This window comes from Chiloscyllium plagiosum, chromosome 3, assembly GCF_004010195.1.
Source record: "Chiloscyllium plagiosum isolate BGI_BamShark_2017 chromosome 3, ASM401019v2, whole genome shotgun sequence".
Classification (NCBI taxonomy): Eukaryota; Metazoa; Chordata; class Chondrichthyes; order Orectolobiformes; family Hemiscylliidae; genus Chiloscyllium; species Chiloscyllium plagiosum.
Genome location: NC_057712.1, coordinates 114,236,815 through 114,255,176, shown reverse-complemented (window position 1 = coordinate 114,255,176; position 18,362 = coordinate 114,236,815). Strand labels below are relative to the sequence as shown.

At 42.7% G+C, this 18,362-nt stretch overlaps 1 protein-coding gene across 3 annotated transcripts in view; it reads right to left on the bottom strand.

Annotated features, from left to right (window-relative positions):
• slc16a10 (solute carrier family 16 member 10) overlaps window positions 1-18,362 on the bottom strand; it is a 131,238-nt gene that overhangs the window by 14,496 nt on the left and 98,380 nt on the right. For all 3 annotated transcript variants that reach the window (XM_043687149.1, XM_043687148.1, XM_043687150.1), the window contains 2 exons: window positions 4,579-4,719; window positions 3,473-3,701 (listed from right to left, as the gene is read on the bottom strand). In XM_043687149.1, coding sequence (XP_043543084.1) covers window positions 3,473-3,701; window positions 4,579-4,719 — 370 coding nt within the window. The remainder of the gene's footprint in view (window positions 1-3,472; window positions 3,702-4,578; window positions 4,720-18,362) is intronic.

Genomic DNA, 18,362 nt, shown 5'->3' with positions numbered 1-18,362 from the left:
GGCGGCGCCGATACAGTCATCGATGTAGCGGAGGAAAAGGTGGGGGGTGGGGCCAGTGTAGTTGCGGAAGATGGATTGTTCCACATATCCTACGAAGAGGCAGACATAGCTGGGGCCCATGCGGGTGGAGCTGAGGCCATGAAAAGATCAGCCATGATCATACTGAATGGCAGAGCAGGCTCGATGGCATACTCCTGCTCCTTGTTCTTATGTCCCTATAAGGGAACCTACACAGGGATATAGAAAGGGAGTGGGCAAAGATCTCCCAAATGGAGTATAAGATGGGAAAAATGAATAATTGTTCATTTTGACAGAAAGCATAAAAAAGCAGCTTATTATCCAAATGGTGAGAGGTTGCAGAGCTCTGAGATACCGGGAGATCCAGCTGTCCCAGTGCATGAATCACAGAAGGTTAGTCTGCAGGTAGAGCAAGTAGAGTTTTTTTTTCCTCCTAAAGGGTTCAGAATGCAAGACTAGGGGAGACTATCCTGCAGTTAGATAAGGCATTGATGGGATCACATTTGGAGTAGCGTGTACAGAACTGGCCAATGTACTTACAGAAGAATGTTAATGTGTCGGAGACAGTTCAGATAAGCTTTGCTGGACCAATATCTGGAATGAGCGTATTATCTCATGAGGAATGGTATCCTTTGAAATTTAGAAGTGATAAAGGTGATTCGATTGAAACGCAAGATCCTGAGGGGTCTAGGCCTTGACATTGTGAAGATGTAGCAGTCATCCTTTAAAAATAAGGGGTCACGCATTTGAAGTCAGAGATGAAAATGTAAAATTCTCTCAAGGGTTTGGACGTCTTTGGAATTCCTTTCCTCAAAAGACAGTGGACACAGAATCTTTGAATATTTACAAGGCTGAGGTGAACAGATTATTGATTACCACGGGGACGACAGATTATTGATTACCACGGGGATGACAGATTGAGAATTTGTAGAGTTGAGGTTCGAATCAGATCAGCCTGATCTTACCGAATGGCAGACCTGCTCAAAGACACAAATGGCCCACTCTCATTTCTTGTTTTTATGCTCATAAACATAAAAAATGATTTTTATTTTGTACTCTTGAAATAGACTAAAAACTGCCAATAAAATCATACCAGAGCCTCAACTTCATGCTGGGGTTCAGAGAGGTGTACGGGATGATGGAAAAGCCTACTGCTAGCCCCCATTGACAATATCAGGCCAGGGGATTTTAAACCCTAACCCTCCAGCCCAACCCAAGTCTCCTTACAAAATCCTTGGTGTCATCACCATCTGAATCCAGTTGGGAAGACAGAGGACAACCCTGGAAATGACTCAGCCCAGCCCAGTCCAGTCAGCCCATCAGCCTGGAAATGACTCAGCCCAGCCCAGTCCAGTCAGCCCATCAGCCCATCCCAGCCCAGTCCAGTCAGCCCATCAGCTCAGCCCAGCCCAGTCCAGTCAGCCCATCAGCTCAGCCCAGCCCAGCCCAGTCAGCCCATCAGCTCAGCCCAGCCCAGCCCAGTCAGTCGGTCGGTCAGGTGATGGGTCTGCTACAAGGGAAACACATTCAGGGGAAGGTGGTGAATTCAAGAAAGCCAGTCATGTTAAAATCCAGCCATCAATCCAGTCTTTGCATACTGACAAGGGTCTCATCTTCCCAGAGCCAAGTAGGCTTCCCAAAATCCAGGATTTAACATTCCGGTGGTGAGGCTGCCCGGAAGGCCAAGAGTGAAGGTTGCAGGATTCAGCCTTGACTTTAAGGTCCACACACCCCCCCACCACTGGGGTAAAGGAAGGTTACAGATTGATTCCCAGCATCACCTATGGCCCTGACTGGCACAAGTACAGGTCAGTGGCAGTGATTGGATGACCAAGCCACATGAAGAGTCTTGGATTAGATATTCCATTGCAGCATAGTTGTGTGTGAGGGAATCTGAAAAATATTCAGTCCACATCGCATCCAATGAACATGCTCTGTTATTCAATAAGATCTTAATGAACATAGTCCAGTCCAGCCAACATCCTCATTAGTCTCCTCTATATCCTCTCAACTGCAGTCACACCTTTCTTCTGACATGATCATCAAGACTGCATGCAGCACTCAAGACAGAATCAAAATAGTATTTCATTTCATTCCAGTACACTCTTCCAGCTCTTATGTTTTGGTTAACAAATGCATGTATTCAGTAAGTCTTCTTGACCTGATTTACCTAACCAACGACCTACGGAGATCAGTGAGCAAGCACTCTCAGATTCCTCAATTCCTATGTACTTCTCAGTATCATAACATGGATTGGATCATTGAATATTACCCCATAGTCATTCAACCCACTGAGTCGACAGCAGTTGTTTTGAAGATCAATTCAGTTAGTTCTGCTCCTCAACTCCCCAGTCATAACTCTCAAAGACATATTTCTTTGAGAAAGATGCTGTGAAAAGAATGCACATTCCATGAGAAACTGAGGGGATGCATGAAGGATAAGGCCTGCAGGAAGTTAAAATCAATTTAAAATTTGGGTATACTTTAAGGAGCAGAAGTGTACAGGATTTGGCTGAGAATTCAACATTTAAAGATATTGCTCCTTTCCAGTCCCCAAATTCAAATTGCAACAGAGTAAATTAGCAAACAACAAAATGTTGCTTTGTAGAATTAACCTTGACCGGATATCATCCTAATTCCCCAGAGCTGGATCCTTCTGGATGACTTGGATATCAGCAAGTAATGGAAAATAACTCCCCCATTTCATTTGTCTAAGAGTTCAAACTGTATTGCCTCTATTCTATCAGTGGCTGATCCCAAAGCGATTGGCTACTTTATAAATTATAATTAGAATCTAAATTTTATTAAAAAGGGATTTTTTTTTTAAAAACGGTCTATACTTAAAATTCTGGAAACCAAATGCAAGAGAAAAGATGATGAAATGCTCAGAAATACCACACATCAAAACTGGTTCAGTAACAAACAAAGTCAGAGCAAGTCCGGGCCTCGTTCATTTAACAACTCTTACAGTTGTTTTCAAATCCCTCCAGAACTCCATCATTCCCTTTCTCTGATCTCCTCTGGCACAACAACCCTTGAAACGCCAAGGCTGTACCTTCTGCTGCTTAGGCCCCAAGCTCTGGAATTCTCTCACTAAAAAGTATCTGCCTCTCTACGTCAACTTCCCCTAACTTTGTGGTCACTTGTCCTGATAGAATTATTAAAACATTTTGACATTAAGCTAAGGTGAGAATCAGCATAAGCTGTGTGCTGAGTTAGGGGCTATCCAGAATATAATGTCGTTGTTGCTGCTAGCACAGTTAATAAAGCCCAAAGTTTGTAATGTGGTCATTTTTCAATTTATTCCTCATCATTTGAATAGCCAGCAGCACAGGCCTGTTATTTCATCTGTGATATGTCAATTAGCTGTTTTCCAAATACCAAAGTTCTGATGATATAAAGTAATCAAAGCTTTCTGTGTTAAACTGAACAGTTGTTGAACAACATGCCATACCTGCAATTGGTGGGCCGGCTGTCATTGGAATGGACATCAACCCAAGAAGGAATCCAATCGCCTGCGATACATTCTCTGAGCCCACAAGTTCAAAGGCAACTGGGGCCATGATTGAGATGAAGCATCCATCAAATAAACCCATGAAAAGGCAGACTGCAATGAGACCACCAAAGCCTTGACACAGTGGAATCATCATGGACATCAGCCCAATAACAAAGAACGATACCACCTGAAATAACAAAGGAAAGTTTTGTCACTTGCTTCTATTTACATGAGGAAAAGTAGAAAAAACATTTAGCAAATTTGTTCTTGAGCTTTCAGAATATGGATTAATACAATCCAATTCATTTTTATTTGTTTGTGGCATATGGCTGTCACTGGCTGGGTCAGTATTTATTGCCTGCCTGTTAAGTTGCTGGTGAGCTGTCAGGTATGTAAACCGTATGGCTCATGAATAGGTGCATCATATCAAATGTCACATCCCTTTGGCACAACACGCAGAGTATTGACAATAGTCAGCAGGCCCTTGCAAAGGTCAGAATATACAGTCTAACATAGTTGTTCTAATTGGACAATAATTGCTGTGTAATCCCATCTAATTGTAATTGATACCAAATGCAACTTCTGTAACCAGCATGAGGGTACCACAAGATCAGCCACAGTATAGACACATCAGTTCCTTTGAACTCTGTCCCACAAGTAGAGGAGGAGAACTTCAATAGGAAGTGATTATCTTAGGTATGGCAGGTACCAAGTCTTGTATAATTGGGCATAATAAGTTCTCATACCCAGCCTCTAGGTAACAATTTCCAGCTCTTGCCATTTCAAGACTCCATGTTTCCTCATTGACCGAAAGACAACGTAGCACAGGACAGAAACATAGCACAGTTTAGATGCTCACGATGTGTTACATGTCCCAGGCCATTATCGGATAATTAACTTGTGAATCTGCAGCAGCTTACATCAAGTTCATGCATTGGCTGCGACAAGGAGGACTGTACTGTCACTGCTCCCCCAACCCCTCTGTGACTGTGACAGGCTTGTACAGAATTGGCCCCTCCCTCTTTGTAAGCAGCTACTTGACCCATAACACCAGTCCACCTTACCTGAAGGAAAACTTTATTTGAGCCAGGTAAATAGTCTGCAACCCTGCCAAAAACTAATCGCCCAATCCCTGATGAGATTCCAATACACATCAACAGAACTTCTTCATTTTGCAATTGAAAAGTTTCTTCCACATACTTCATCTGTTGATAAAACACAGAAATAAAAATTAAAGCATGTTATTTTGGCCTTTTCATACTATTCCTGCAGTATTAGTGTATAAATGTTTCCTCTGCTTCCTTTCATGTATAAGAGGTCAGAGAGAGAGAGAGAAAGAGAGAGAGTCATACAACACAGAACCAGGCCTCTGGCCCACCAAGTCTCTGCCAAACAAACACCAAACAACACTAATCCCATTTGCCTGCACTTGTCTGTAGCCTACGATGCCCTGACATTGAGTGCTCATTCAGCTGCTTTTTAAAATGTTACAAAATTAGCTGCCTGCACCACTCTCTTAGTCAGCATGTTCCATATAGTTGCCACCCTTTTGGTGAAAAATTTCTTTCACTTTAAACTAAGGCTCTCTTGTCTTAAACAAGTCTGCTATGAGGAAAGAGCACGGTAGCTCGGTGGTTAGCACTGCCTCACAGCACCAAGGACCTGGGTTCGATTCCACCCATGTGTGTGGAGTTTGCACATTCTCTGCATGGGTTTCCTCCAGGTGCTCTGGTTTCCTCCCGCAGTCCAAAGATGTGCAGTTTAGGTGGATTAGCCATACTAAATTGTCCATAATGTCAATGGGATGGGTGGGTTAACCATGGAAAATGCAAGGCTATAGGGATAGGGCAGGTCTGGGTGGGACCCTTTTTGAAATGTCGGTGTGGACTTGATGGGCCGAATAGCCTGATTCCATACTGTAAGGATTCTATGGACTTCTACACCAAGGTTCCTTTGTTCCTCAGTAAACCCTAGGGATTTACCAATCATTGTAGTGCCAAAGCTAATCTGTCTACTGGTTGTCTTATCAAACCATAGGGGCTGCTCTCTCAGTAGAGAGAAACAACTGGTGGTGATTTAACCTGAGGGCCACCAGACCTCTGCCAGGGGATGATGTTGAGAAGGAGAGTCCTTAAATAGTAACCTCAAACTTGTGATGGGAATTGAACCCACGCTGCTCTGTAAACCAACGATCCAGCCAACTGAGCTTAACTAGTTCCCTCTGTCTACTTAAATGTTTTTACATCAAGTGCTTCTAGGTTTGTAAGACAAAATCTCGATAGTATTAATATCAAAGAATAATGGCTAGGCTAACAAAAAAAACTTGTATTTCTGTAGCATTTTACATGACTGGCAGCCAATGAATTCCCTTGGAGTGCCTTCCATGGTTTGTTAGCGAATGAAACAACTACATTGCCATATGTGACCTTGCTGGAGGCAAATCAGCTAAGTGTCAGCTAATTTGTTTTGTAACAGGTTGGTAGTTAAATAACAAGCATTACTCTGATCCATGGGGATCTTTCACACACACCTAAATCAGACAGCTGCAGTTCGGCTTAATAGCTCAAGAATGGAACCATAATATTTTACTTGAAGTGACAGCCATGTGAGCAGGAGCTGAGATGTTCAGAAAACAACCTATACCTCAATCTGCATACGTCTAAAAATCACTGACTCAAATTCAGCAGCACATAGTTAGTCCACAGCAAAATTCCTCTCCCAAAAGGAACCCATTTTTGACATTCGAATAAGTAGATTGGGTTTTTCTTTTAAAAAAAAAAGTGATTGAGGGACGTGGGCCCTGTAAGTTTTGCCAGCATTTACTGTCCACCTCCAGTTGTCCATGAGAAGGTGGTGGTGAGCTACCCTCCTGGCACGCTGCAATCTATTTGGTGTCAATACATCCACGGTGACATCAGGGAGGGAATTCCAAGATTTTGGCCCAGTTTCATTGAAGGGCCAGCTATATATCTCCAGGTCAGGATGCTACGTGGGAACTTGCAGGCTGGTGCTGTTCCCATGGATCTGCTACCCTTGTCCTTCAAGGTGATAGTGGTTCGAAGGAGCCTTGTTGAATATCTGCAGTGCATCCTGCAGGGGATATACACAGCTGGTACTGGGTGATTAGGAGAGTGAAGGTTTGTGGATATGGTGCCAAACAAGCAGTTTGTTTCTGGAGTGCTGTTGGAGTTGCACACATCAAAGCAAGTGCTGGAATATTCTATCATATTCCCGACTTGTGCCTTGTAGATGGTGGACAGGGAGTTACAGGATTCCTAGCTTCTTACCTACACTTGCAGCCACTGTATTTATATGACAGTGCAGCTCAGTTACTGGTCACTCACAGGATGTTGACAGAAGGGGATTTAGCGATGGTAAAGCCATTATATGTCAAGGAGTGATGGTTGGATTCTTTTGTTGGAGATGGTCATTACCACGCACTTGTGTGACACAAATGGTAATTGCCATATGTCAGCCCAAGCTTGAATATTATCCAAGTCTTGTTACATTTGGATATGGACTGTTTCAGTGTCTGAGTGGTCATGAATGGTGCTGGACGTTGTGCAACCATTGGCAAGTATGGGCCTTCCAATGGAGGGAAGGTCATTGATGAAGCAGCTGAAGACATTTGGGCCAAGGATACTATTCTGAGGAACTAAGATAGGCACCGAGTCGGATACGGAAAGATCCTTTGAGGCTTTGTAGTCAGATGTGGAAAGAGCTGAGATGACTGACTTCCAATAACTAGAGTCGTTTTCTGTTGTGCCAGGTATAAAGAATAAAGAATAGTCCAGCACAGGAACAGGCCCTTTGGCCTACCAAGTTTCCAAAGATACATGATGCCTTTCTAAACTAAAATCTTTTTGCCTCTACACTGTCCATACACTCTACTCCCTGCTTATTCATATGCTTCCAATTCCCCTGATTGCCATTCACTCCAGTTTTGCGAGAACTCGGTGATGTCATAGAGTCCTAGAGATGTACAGCATGGAAACAGACCCTTCGGTCCAACCCGTCCACGCCGACCAGATACCCCAACCCAATCTAGTCCCACCTGCCAGCACCCGGCCCATGTCCCTCCAAACCAGTCCCACCTGCCAGCACCCGGCCCATGTCCCTCCAAACCCTTCCTATTCATTTACCCATCTAAATGCATCTTAAATGTTGCAATTGTACCAGCCTCCACCACTTCCTCTGGCGGCTCATTCCATACACCTACCACCCTCCAGGACTCTCACCCCATTGCTGCTCTGGAGTTCAGCTCTTTTGTTCATATTTGAATCATGGCTGTAAAATAAGTCAGGTGCAGAGTGACCCTGGCAGAACCCAAACTGACCTGTAAGTGCGTGCTCTTTAATAGCACAGATGATGACACCGTCCATCATTTTACTAATGATTGAAAGTAGACTGATGGGGCAGTCACTGGCCAGATTCATCTAGCTTTTCGTATACAGGACATACCTGGGCAATTTTCCACATTGCCGAGTAGATGTCAGTGTTGTAACTGTACTGGATCACAGCTGTGATAAGTCTTCAGTGCGATTGCTAGAATATGGGCAGGTCCCATGGACTTTGCAGTATCCAGTGCCTTCAGCCATTTCTGAATATCACATGGAGTGAATAAAATTGGCTGAAGACTGGTGTCTGTAATGCTGGGAACCTCCAGATTGATCATCCCCTCAATTATTCTGACTGAAGATTATAGAGAGTGCTTCAGTCTCATCTTTTGCACAGATGTGCCCCACCATACTGGGGATGCAGATATTTGTGAAGCCTCCTCATCCAGGGAGTTGTTTAACTGTTTACCAGCATCCCTGGGAGAAAGTGAGGACTGCAGATGCTGGACATCAGGCTCGAAAAAGTGTGGCAATGGAAAAGCACAGTAGGTCAGGCAGCATCAGAGGAGCAGGAGAGCCAACATTTTGGGCATAAACCCTTCATTCCGGAGGAAGGGCTCATATCTGAAATGTCGATTCTCCTGCTCCTCGGATGCTGCCTGACCTGTTGTGCTTTTCCAGCACCACATTTTTTGACTACCATCATCCCTGGTTGGGAAAGGACTCTCCCGAGAAAGGAAAGATCAGTTGCTTCTTTGTGGGGCTGATGGAGCTTTCTGCTCATCTTGGCCACGAGAAACTTTAAATTAGAAAATAAATTCACAGATTGAGAGTTTCTTCTGGCCAGTTCCTCCTACCATCTTGTTAAAAATGGATGTCACATCTCAATGACAGAGCTCACCCTACACAAGAAAGCAGTCAAGGCGAAAGCATTCTATGATTTCAAGGACAATATAGCACGTGGGGCTAAAGGGATCAAAGGATATGGAGGAAAAGCGGGAATGGGCTATTGAGTTGGATGATCATCCAAGATCATAATGAATATAGGAAAGGTTCAAAAGGACCAAATGTCTTATGCCCGTTCCTATAAATATTTCTACATTCTACGTTTCTGGCAAGTATGCCTCTTGCTCAGTCCAGAGAGGGGAACTAAGAAAATAATCTGTCAAAACGTTGTTGGGAACTAAGTATTTTAACCATCCACCTGCCTAGGAAGCAGGGTTAAAACACTGGGTTTGAAGTGCTTACATCCTAGAGCGCTGCTTGAACCCACATTGGGGAAAATCACTGATAAAGTGCATTTATTGTCCCATCCTAACTGAATGTACAGCTGGTGGTAGACCCGCAAACAGCACTTGGAGGAAATTTCAAGTTATTGTTGCAAAGTCAGGATGACATGCAGTCTGGGAGGTGAACAGAGTCTTTCCATAATGCTGATGCTCAAGCCTAACCTGGTGGCAGAGGATGGAGGGGAGTGAGGGAGATGTTACTTCACTTCAGCCTGCAGACTAGGTCCAGGTGACTAACATTTCTATACATGAGCAAAGGAGGGTGGTGACAACAGTGTATATCTAAGTAGTTAGTACCTGGAAAACTCATGTTTACACAGATCCCTTAGCATCCCATGGCAAATTAATAATTTAAATATACAAGAGAGAATTGATCAACAGCAAGGAGATAGAAAAAGTGAGATGCTGGCGAGTAAATTTTACGTGAAGTGGGGTCAAGTTGGCAAAATATTCTTGGTCCTATGTTGTGTGGGCTACAGTAAAACGTAAAACAATCACAGGGCATATAATTAATGCATTTATGGCAGCTCTTCTGATAGATTTCTGTTTAATATCTGCCTAACTACTGTGCACAAAGGACAAAGTTCTAACAACCTATTGCCAAGGAGTGGTCACTGTTGGCACTTTGGAATTTGAACCTTCCATCTTTATTTTGGATATTGCTAAAGTAAAAGCTAGTCAGATACTGTTGGACTAAAAGGTGCCATCAACGGCAGCTACTTTAGGGTTGCCAACTCAGGGCAAGTGTATTCTTGAAGATTTTATCATGTGACCACCTGCCCCCAACCAGCCTTCCCCTTTCCTGCCACTGGATAATCAACACAGCGATTTCACTGAATCACTTTCCCATATGGATCAGAAAGTGAAATCTTCATTTGACTGTTTTCTTGACTATTAGTAGAAAGAGTAGCTGCTTAACTATCAACGTTTTCATAATTAATAAGACTGCTTGCAGAAAATTTAAAAAGCTTGAAAATTAAAGTAGTCCCAGAAGTTCTGATTTTTAACCAAATTGCGTTTGGCAGAGTCCTGAAGATTTGGGCGAGGTGGCTGTGACCAAGGTTTTCAATTTCATCCATTTTATTTGATAGGACAGGAGAAATTGGAGAAGCCTGATCAGATGTTAGTTGATCTTTAATTAATATACTTACGCAGATGGTCTGACTTAATTTATGACTATTAGAAGTAGAGAACATTGGACAAAAAAGTACAGAAGACAGATGCTAATGCATTTACCACCCAGCATTGCAGACAATCATTTCCAGGCAGCAGACGACAGATAAACAACCACATGAGCACATTCAGGATGGGGTCAAGCTTGAGCAAGAGTGAAGTGCAACATGAACATTGATACGGGCACGATGACTCAGGCAGACAGTACAAGCCATACAGTTCTTATCCCAGAGCTAAGCTTGCAGTTTTCAAGGAGGGTTGTAATTAGAAATGCTGACAATTTATTTCAGCAACTTTAGATTTAGAGACCAAGATTCTGACCACCATCATCTGGAACTGTGCATGTGACCAGCAATATAAGGAAAAGTAGATAAGGGGCAAATAGATATTCAGCTGTGCTCATGAAGCCTACTTTTAAAAAAAAATTGTAAAAATTATATTTCATTCACAAATTATCTACAAGAAATTACCATATCGCTATTTTCATTTGAACAGTGCACTCTTGGGGGTCTCCAAATTGGAATATTTACTAAATATCACAGAAACTGTATACATGGCAGTACACTGTATATGGCATGGGGGGGGGTTCTATAAGTTAACATACCCTCACTACATTCTGGCAGAAAGGCACTGCCAAATCTACATTCTTTTTTGTGGATTACCAGAATAACCACATATACTATATAAGCAGCATTACATTTAACCTCACTGTATCTAGAATGTAGCTTTGGAAAATCAATTCAGAATGCAGTCTGTTTTATCCCTCCCTCACGTGCTTGCCCTTCCTCTATTCCACAATTAGATTGGAAGTTTGTTGTACTTTTAATCTTGTTGGCTCCTCAAGTCAAAAATCCATGAATTCTGGGATATTCTGTCACTTGTAGCACCAGTTTATCCCATCAATCCTTCCCTCACAAAAGGTTCAGGCAGACAATAGCTTAGATTTCATTCCATTGACATGTTGGATGTTTTTTGCAACAATGTTGTTAAACTGTTGCAGTGTTCATAGAGGAAGTTACAGAAATGTAACTAGTTTTTTCAGAAAGACTGCACAATATAACATATTGGTGCTGTTTCCTGAAGTAACGCCCAACAATTTGTATTCAGCAAATCAACATATTTTCAGAAATCACACACTCTAATCATACATCCTTGTCATTCTAACTGTCGGTCATTAATAGTTAGTAAAAAAAAACTATCAATTCCTACCACTTTACAAAATTTAATCCTGAGACCAGACTTAGTTATGTAGCCCCACTTATGTTTCAAAAATTTGGAATAAATTTCATTTCAATGAAGACTCTAAATCTGTGACTTGCCTAAAAATACAAAGGAATTTGACCTTTTGTCAAATATCGGGCATTAGGGCAACAAATATGGGGCATATATAGGGGAACGCCATTATGTGTTCCATTGAAGGGGGAAGTTCCAACTCACACAACATCCTGACTTGGAACTGTATCATCAGTCAGTCCTTCATTGTCAACGGGTCAAAATTCTGGAACTCACTCCATAACAGCACCGTAGGTGTATCCAAACCACAAGCGGAGCAGCGGTTCAACAAGACAACTCACCGTTACAACCATCTAAAGACCAAGGAGAGATGGGCAAATAACAGCGGCCTTGCCAGCAGTGCTCACATCCCATGATCAAACAAAAAACAAATTATAAAATATACCTTGGCATCAAATAATGTCCCAAAGAATACAAACCTTAAGCCTGCCATTTTACAATTGACACTGCAAAGATAGGCTGATTGTGGTTCTGTTTCTTGCTTTAACTGGATTGGATTGTAAAGAACAGTATTTCAGCCTTGCCAATACTTTCGGACAAGAAAATGAAAAATACCTACATAATCCTTTAAACTCAATCAATCAATCAATCTCTCACTGCTTGCACACAACCATTCATGAAAAGTATAGCTTTCCATCCTCAAAGGAGTTGTTTCTTGAACGGGAGTGGCAAACTGTATGTTTCCAGTATCAAATGCTGAGTACTATGTCAGGAAACAAACTGAAGGATTATTCCTATGATGGAAAGGAAGCACATAGATTCACTTAAAGCAGGAGTCACTAACTATCAATGAACACTTTTTTTTGTATTAATCTGCACTGGTTCCAGCTCATGGTCTGTAAAGCCCTGCAATGAGACTGACCCAGCAGCCGACTGAACACAGACAATTAAAGAAAATATAAAGCAATAATCAATTTTACCAAATTGATAAATGAGCAGAAATTTCCAAGTTTGGTCCTTGCAATCCAGATTAACTTTCTGCTGACTCAAAAGATTGCCCACCAGATCTGAATTGCAAATCTTTACAGAAACCAAAAGGTGTCACTGGAAAGCCAATAAGAACCATGGTCTTTGCTGGCATCATCTCAGTCACATGCACTCACTTTGGGTAGAAAAAAAAAATCATACACACTCAATCGTCAACATTTCTTCATTTAATTACCTAATAGTATTCAGTGTCTGTTTTAACATTCATTCCCTTTCACCAAAATTTGGAATTCAGGAATGCATCAATCAGATGCTGCATCATTTGCTGCAGCTTCCAATATGTGGCTAGAAGTGGAGTTGGAACTTTCAACCCATCAAAATGGTCACCAAGAATATACGTTGCTGCGGTGAGAGGTGTCAAGTCTGTTGTCGAATTTTGGAGACTGAATTCAGCTCCACCCAAACCGACAGTGTCATACCGATTTGGGTAAGGGCAAGACAGAAGGTCTTGTGGAGTGCAGACCTATATACACTGGTCTCTTCATAGTCTAGTTGAATGTAATAACATGCAACTTGTACCAATCAGCTTTATTCAATTAACCACATCGAGACTTTTGTGGTAATGCTTCTGGGCCAGAAGACCCGGGTTCCAGTCCCAGCTTCTCCAGCGGTATGTCGGAAATATCTGACCAGGTTGATTCACAAGTATCTATACCATAAGACCCTCCCCTTGCTTTGGGCTCACAAGGTAGAATGTATGCTGTTTTAGCCTTTGCTGCAACATGTCAATAGTTCTCTTCTGCTATTTGCAGCTATTATTCTAATTGTGGCCAGCTCATTCAATGCAAGGCTCCCCCCACCATGCAAGCTGGCTGGTTTTTTCAGCTTGCAGAAGATTTGACTTTTCCCCCACCTCACCATTAAATCATAAAACTAAGGAGATAAAGCACAAACAAGAACAAAAAAAAACTTCCTTTTCTTCTTAATCAAATATGCTGAAAGTACACCTGCAAACAGTGCGTGACTATAAGTATTGATCAACAGCAACCATTACTGAAATTTTTATCTTACTTAACTAGAAATGCAATTAAGTTACATCTGGTTATTCAATTAGGTTCACGTGGCTAGCATACTGCTCAATGTAGAAACTTTACAAACATGGAACAAAATGATTTACACAGCACACTTAAAAAAATATGGTTAGCAAGCTTTAATGCAAATCCTTAGGATTTCAAAGCTTGCAGACCAAACCAGGTAATAACAGGGGGTTTCCTTTTCTAAAAGGACATGAATGATTGTTCAGATTCTTTTTTATTCAAAACATGCCAACACAACAACCTTTACTGTCACCAGATTGTGTGTCATTTTGTGGATTTTTCTAAACAAGGTTCCAGTTCCCAAACTGCTCAGAGGCTTGGTACTCTTGCTTCAGATGAATTGTCCAATGAAAAGGTAGCACCATACTACCTTTTCCTTGTGCTAATTGTAATCAACGAATGATCATAAGTCACATCCTCACCGCACATCCCAGTAAAGGATAGATGAAAGTAGGCTGCGTTTTTAATTTTCATCCAGTCATATGTATCGTTTTCCTGGCACGAATCCAAAGGTATAATGACAAAAATTAAACCTCCAGTGAAGTAGCAGCATTTGTCATGACCCAGTGACACACCGATGAGAGTCCTCAAGTCAGATTCCATGTCAATGACAACTAGCAGTAAATAGGGCACTATTTGGAGGCTACAGCTAAACAGGAGATTTTACCGGGTAACAATAATGATGCGGTTAGCTGGAGTTCACCTTCCATCAGTTGATCAGACACCCTAACCAAACAGCACTGCAGCAATCTGCAGAGTGGTGCCAAAAGGGCGATAACCATGATCCCACCAAACAATCCACATCATTGGTCAGTGGGTTTTCATACCAACAGTTGAAGTTAAGATGTAACATGAAGCATTCTTTTCCTGATGATTTCAATGCAAATGAACAAATAGGGAAATCTTGCTAAAACTATACAAGGCAGCAGTCAGACCACATCTAGAATAACATTAACAATTTTGGTCCCCTTACCTAAAGATAAATATACTGACTTTGGAAGCAGTCTAGAGAAGTTCACTAGATTTATCTTGAGTAGAGAGCGATCTTCTTATGAAGAGAGCTTGAGAAGGTTAATCTTGTATTAATAAGAGTTAAGAAGAATGAAAGGCGACCTTATTGAAACTTAAGGCTCTTAAGGATCTTGACAGGGTCGATGCAGAGACGTTGTTTCCCTTTGTGGGAGAGTCTAAGACTGGTGGTCATTACCTCAAAATAAGAAGTCACCCATTTAAGACAGAGATGAGGAGGAATCTATTCTCCCTGTGGAATTCTTTACCACAGAGGGCTGCTGAGAAGGTTAAATAATCATACTCAAGGTGGAGATAGACAGAAATTTAATCAGTAAGGGAATCAAGGGCCACAAGGAAAATGGCCAGAAAGTGGAGTTAAGGGTTATCAAATCAACCATGGATCTCACTGAACGGAGAAACAGCCTTAATGGTCTGTACAGAATGACAGCATCACTGGTTAGGCCAGCATTTATGGCCCATCGCTAATCTCCCAAAGAGTCAACCACATTGGTGTGTGTCTGGAGTCACATGTAGGCCAGACCAGGTTAGGATGGCTGTTTCCCCACCTAAAAGGCATTAGTGAACCAGATTGTTTTTCCTGACAATCCATTGGATTCATGGTCATCATTAGACTCTTAATTCCAGACTTTTGTTTAGTTGAATTCAAATTCCAGCAAAACTAATTGATTGCACCAGGGGCATTAAAAAAAACCACACAATTTGAACAATTGTGAGAAACACAAAGTACGTGAATGTTAACTGGTCAATGTCACGCTTGGATACTTTTACGATCCAATGCCATTTATTATACTGAAGAAGCAGGTTTTATTTTACATAAGCCAGCCAAAATGCAGACCTCTTGGAACTTCCCCCCCCCAAAAAAGTCTCTCTTTGCTGCAACAATAACCAGCATGCTGATTCAGAAGCAGGAATGCAGGGAGGAGGCAGCACTTCCTCATTGGAACAACAGGCATAAACTGCTGAGAGGGCTTTAAATTGATTGGAGAGAATATACAGATAAAGTCAAATGTTAGCAACAAATGTGAAGAGTGCCTCAGTGACAAGACCTGCACTAGCTCTGGTTAAAAGAGTGAAGGCAGGTTGTTCTGTTTTTGTCTTTCATGTAAACGGAATAGATTGTAAGTTGCTACCTCCTTCTGCATTCAGGAAGGGTCATATTCTCTATTTCTGGTAGACGGTGGGCTCATTCAGCAATACGAGCTGAGCATTTATTGTCCATCCCTATCTACCCTGGAGGTGGTGGTGACAAGTTGCTTTCTTGGACTGATGCAGTCCAGTGGGTGGAGGTAGCTCATGATGCTATTATGCAGAGAGTTCCAGAATATTTAACCTAGTGACATAAAAGGTACAGTAATATATTTCCAAGTCAGGATGGTCAGTGGAGGGAAACTTGCAAGTTGGTGACATTCCTTTGTATCTGCTACCCTTGTCCGTCTAGATGGTAGCAGTTATGGGTTTGGAATGTACTGTTTAAAGAGGAGCTTTGGGGAGTTTCTGTGGTATACCTGCTGTTAGGATCAACAATGACCCACCAATCTAGAGGATTGTCCACCTCGGAAATTCTGGGCCACTGGCCACACAAAGACCCACTGAACGCATGCCCAATGAGGCCAATCCTAGAACTGGATCTCCCACCACACACTTGACAGAGGATTCCAGGAAATTGGACCTTGACCTTGTGATCGTCAGCATTTGTTTCCCACACTTCCTCTCGAGTTCTGAAGCAACTGTATCCTTTCACACAAGACCTTCCTCTAAGTCAGTTTCTCCTGAATGAGGGTCTCCCATCTATTGATATGGGTGTTGCATTTCTGGAAGGAAGCCTCAGGGAGTCTTTGAAACATTCCCTTTGTCCTCCTCCTCTCATTCAAGTGCCTTCTTTGATCGGAATGAAGGCGATTTGATTTGGATCCTAAGCACAATGCTGGCCCAGTGGAGCTGGTTGTGGGTGTACCCTCCACCACAGCAAGACAGCAATCAATGGAAAGGTGTCAGTGATGGAGGGAGTGGATCTTTGTGGACGTGGGGTCAATCAAGCTGCTTGCTCACTCCTGCGTGGTGTCAGTTTCTCACGTGTTGGAGCTGTACTCATCCAGGCAAGAGGAGGGTATTCCATCACACTCCTGACTTGGGCAGAATTTTGGCAATCAGGAGGCAAGGAACTTACTGCAGGAATCCTAGCTTCTGAAATACTCTGGTAGCCACTGAACTTATAATGGCTAGTCCAGTTCAGTTTCTGGTCGATGGTTACCCTCTCACCCAGAATGTGGATAGTAGGGGAACTCAAGACTGAATGTCAAGGGGTGACGATGAGATTCTCTTGCTCAAGATAGCCATTGCTTTGCATTTGTGTGGTATGAATGATACTTGCCAATATGTGTTCCGAAAAGACCACTCCCTCCGTGACTCCCTCGTCAGGTTCACACCCCCCACCAACCCAACCTCCACCACTCCCAGCCCCTTCCCCTGCAACCGCAAGAAATGCAAAACTTGCGCCCACACCTGCCCCCTTACTTCCCTCCAGGGCCCAAGGGATCCTTCCATATCGGCCACAGATTCACCTGCACCTCCACACACATCATTTACTGCATCCGCTGCAGCCGAAGTGGCCTCCTCTATATTAGGGAGACAGGCTGCCTACTTGCGGAACGTTTCAGAGAACACCTCTGGGACACCCGGACCAACCAACCCAATCGTCCCTTGGCCCAACACTTCAACTCCCCCTCCCACTCCACCAAGGACAGGCAGGCAGGGAGGAAAGGGTCGTGCGAGGGAGCCGTGGTTTAATAAGGAATTGGAATCCCTTGTTAAATGGAAGAGGGCAGCCTATCTCAAGATGAGGCGTGAAGGTTCAATTGGGGCGATTGAGAGTTATAGGGTAGCCAGGAAGGACCTGAAGAGAGAGCTAAAAGCAGCAAGGAGGGGACATGAAAGGTCCTTAGTCGATAGGATTAGGGAAAACCCTAAGGCTTTCTATAGGTATGTTAGGAATAAAAGAATGACTAGGGTAGGAATAGGTCCAGTCAAGGATAGTAGGGGGAAGTTGCGTGTGGAGGCAGAAGAGATTGGGGAGACACTGAATGAATACTTTTCGTCAGTATTCAATCAGGAACAGGACATTGTTGTCAATGTGAGTACTGAGACACAATTAAGTAGAATGGATGGCTTTGAGGTATGTAGAGAAGAGGTATTGGAAATCCTGGAAAAGGTGAAAATAGATAAGTCCCCTGGGCCTGATGGCATTTATCCTAGGATTCTCTGGGAAGCAAGGGAGGAGATTGCAGAGCCATTGGCCTTGATTTTTATGTCCTCATTGTCTACAGGAGTAGTGCCAGAAGACTGGAGCATAGCAAATGTGGTTCCCTTGTTCAAGAAGAGGAGTAGGGATAACCCTAGTAACTATAGGCCGGTGAGTCTCACTTCTGTTGTGGGCAAAATCATGGAGAGAATTGTAAGGGATAGGATTTATGAACATCTGGATAGAAATAAAGTGATCAAGGATAGTCAGCATGGTTTTGTGAAGGGCAACTCGTGCCTCACAAACCTTATTGAATTCTTTGAAAAGGTGACGAAGGAGGATGATGAGGGGAAAGCGGTAGATGTGGTATATATGGATTTTAGTAAGGCGTTTGATAAGGTTCCCCATGGTAGGCTACTGCAGAAAATACGGAGATATGGCATAGAGGGTGAGTTGGAGGTT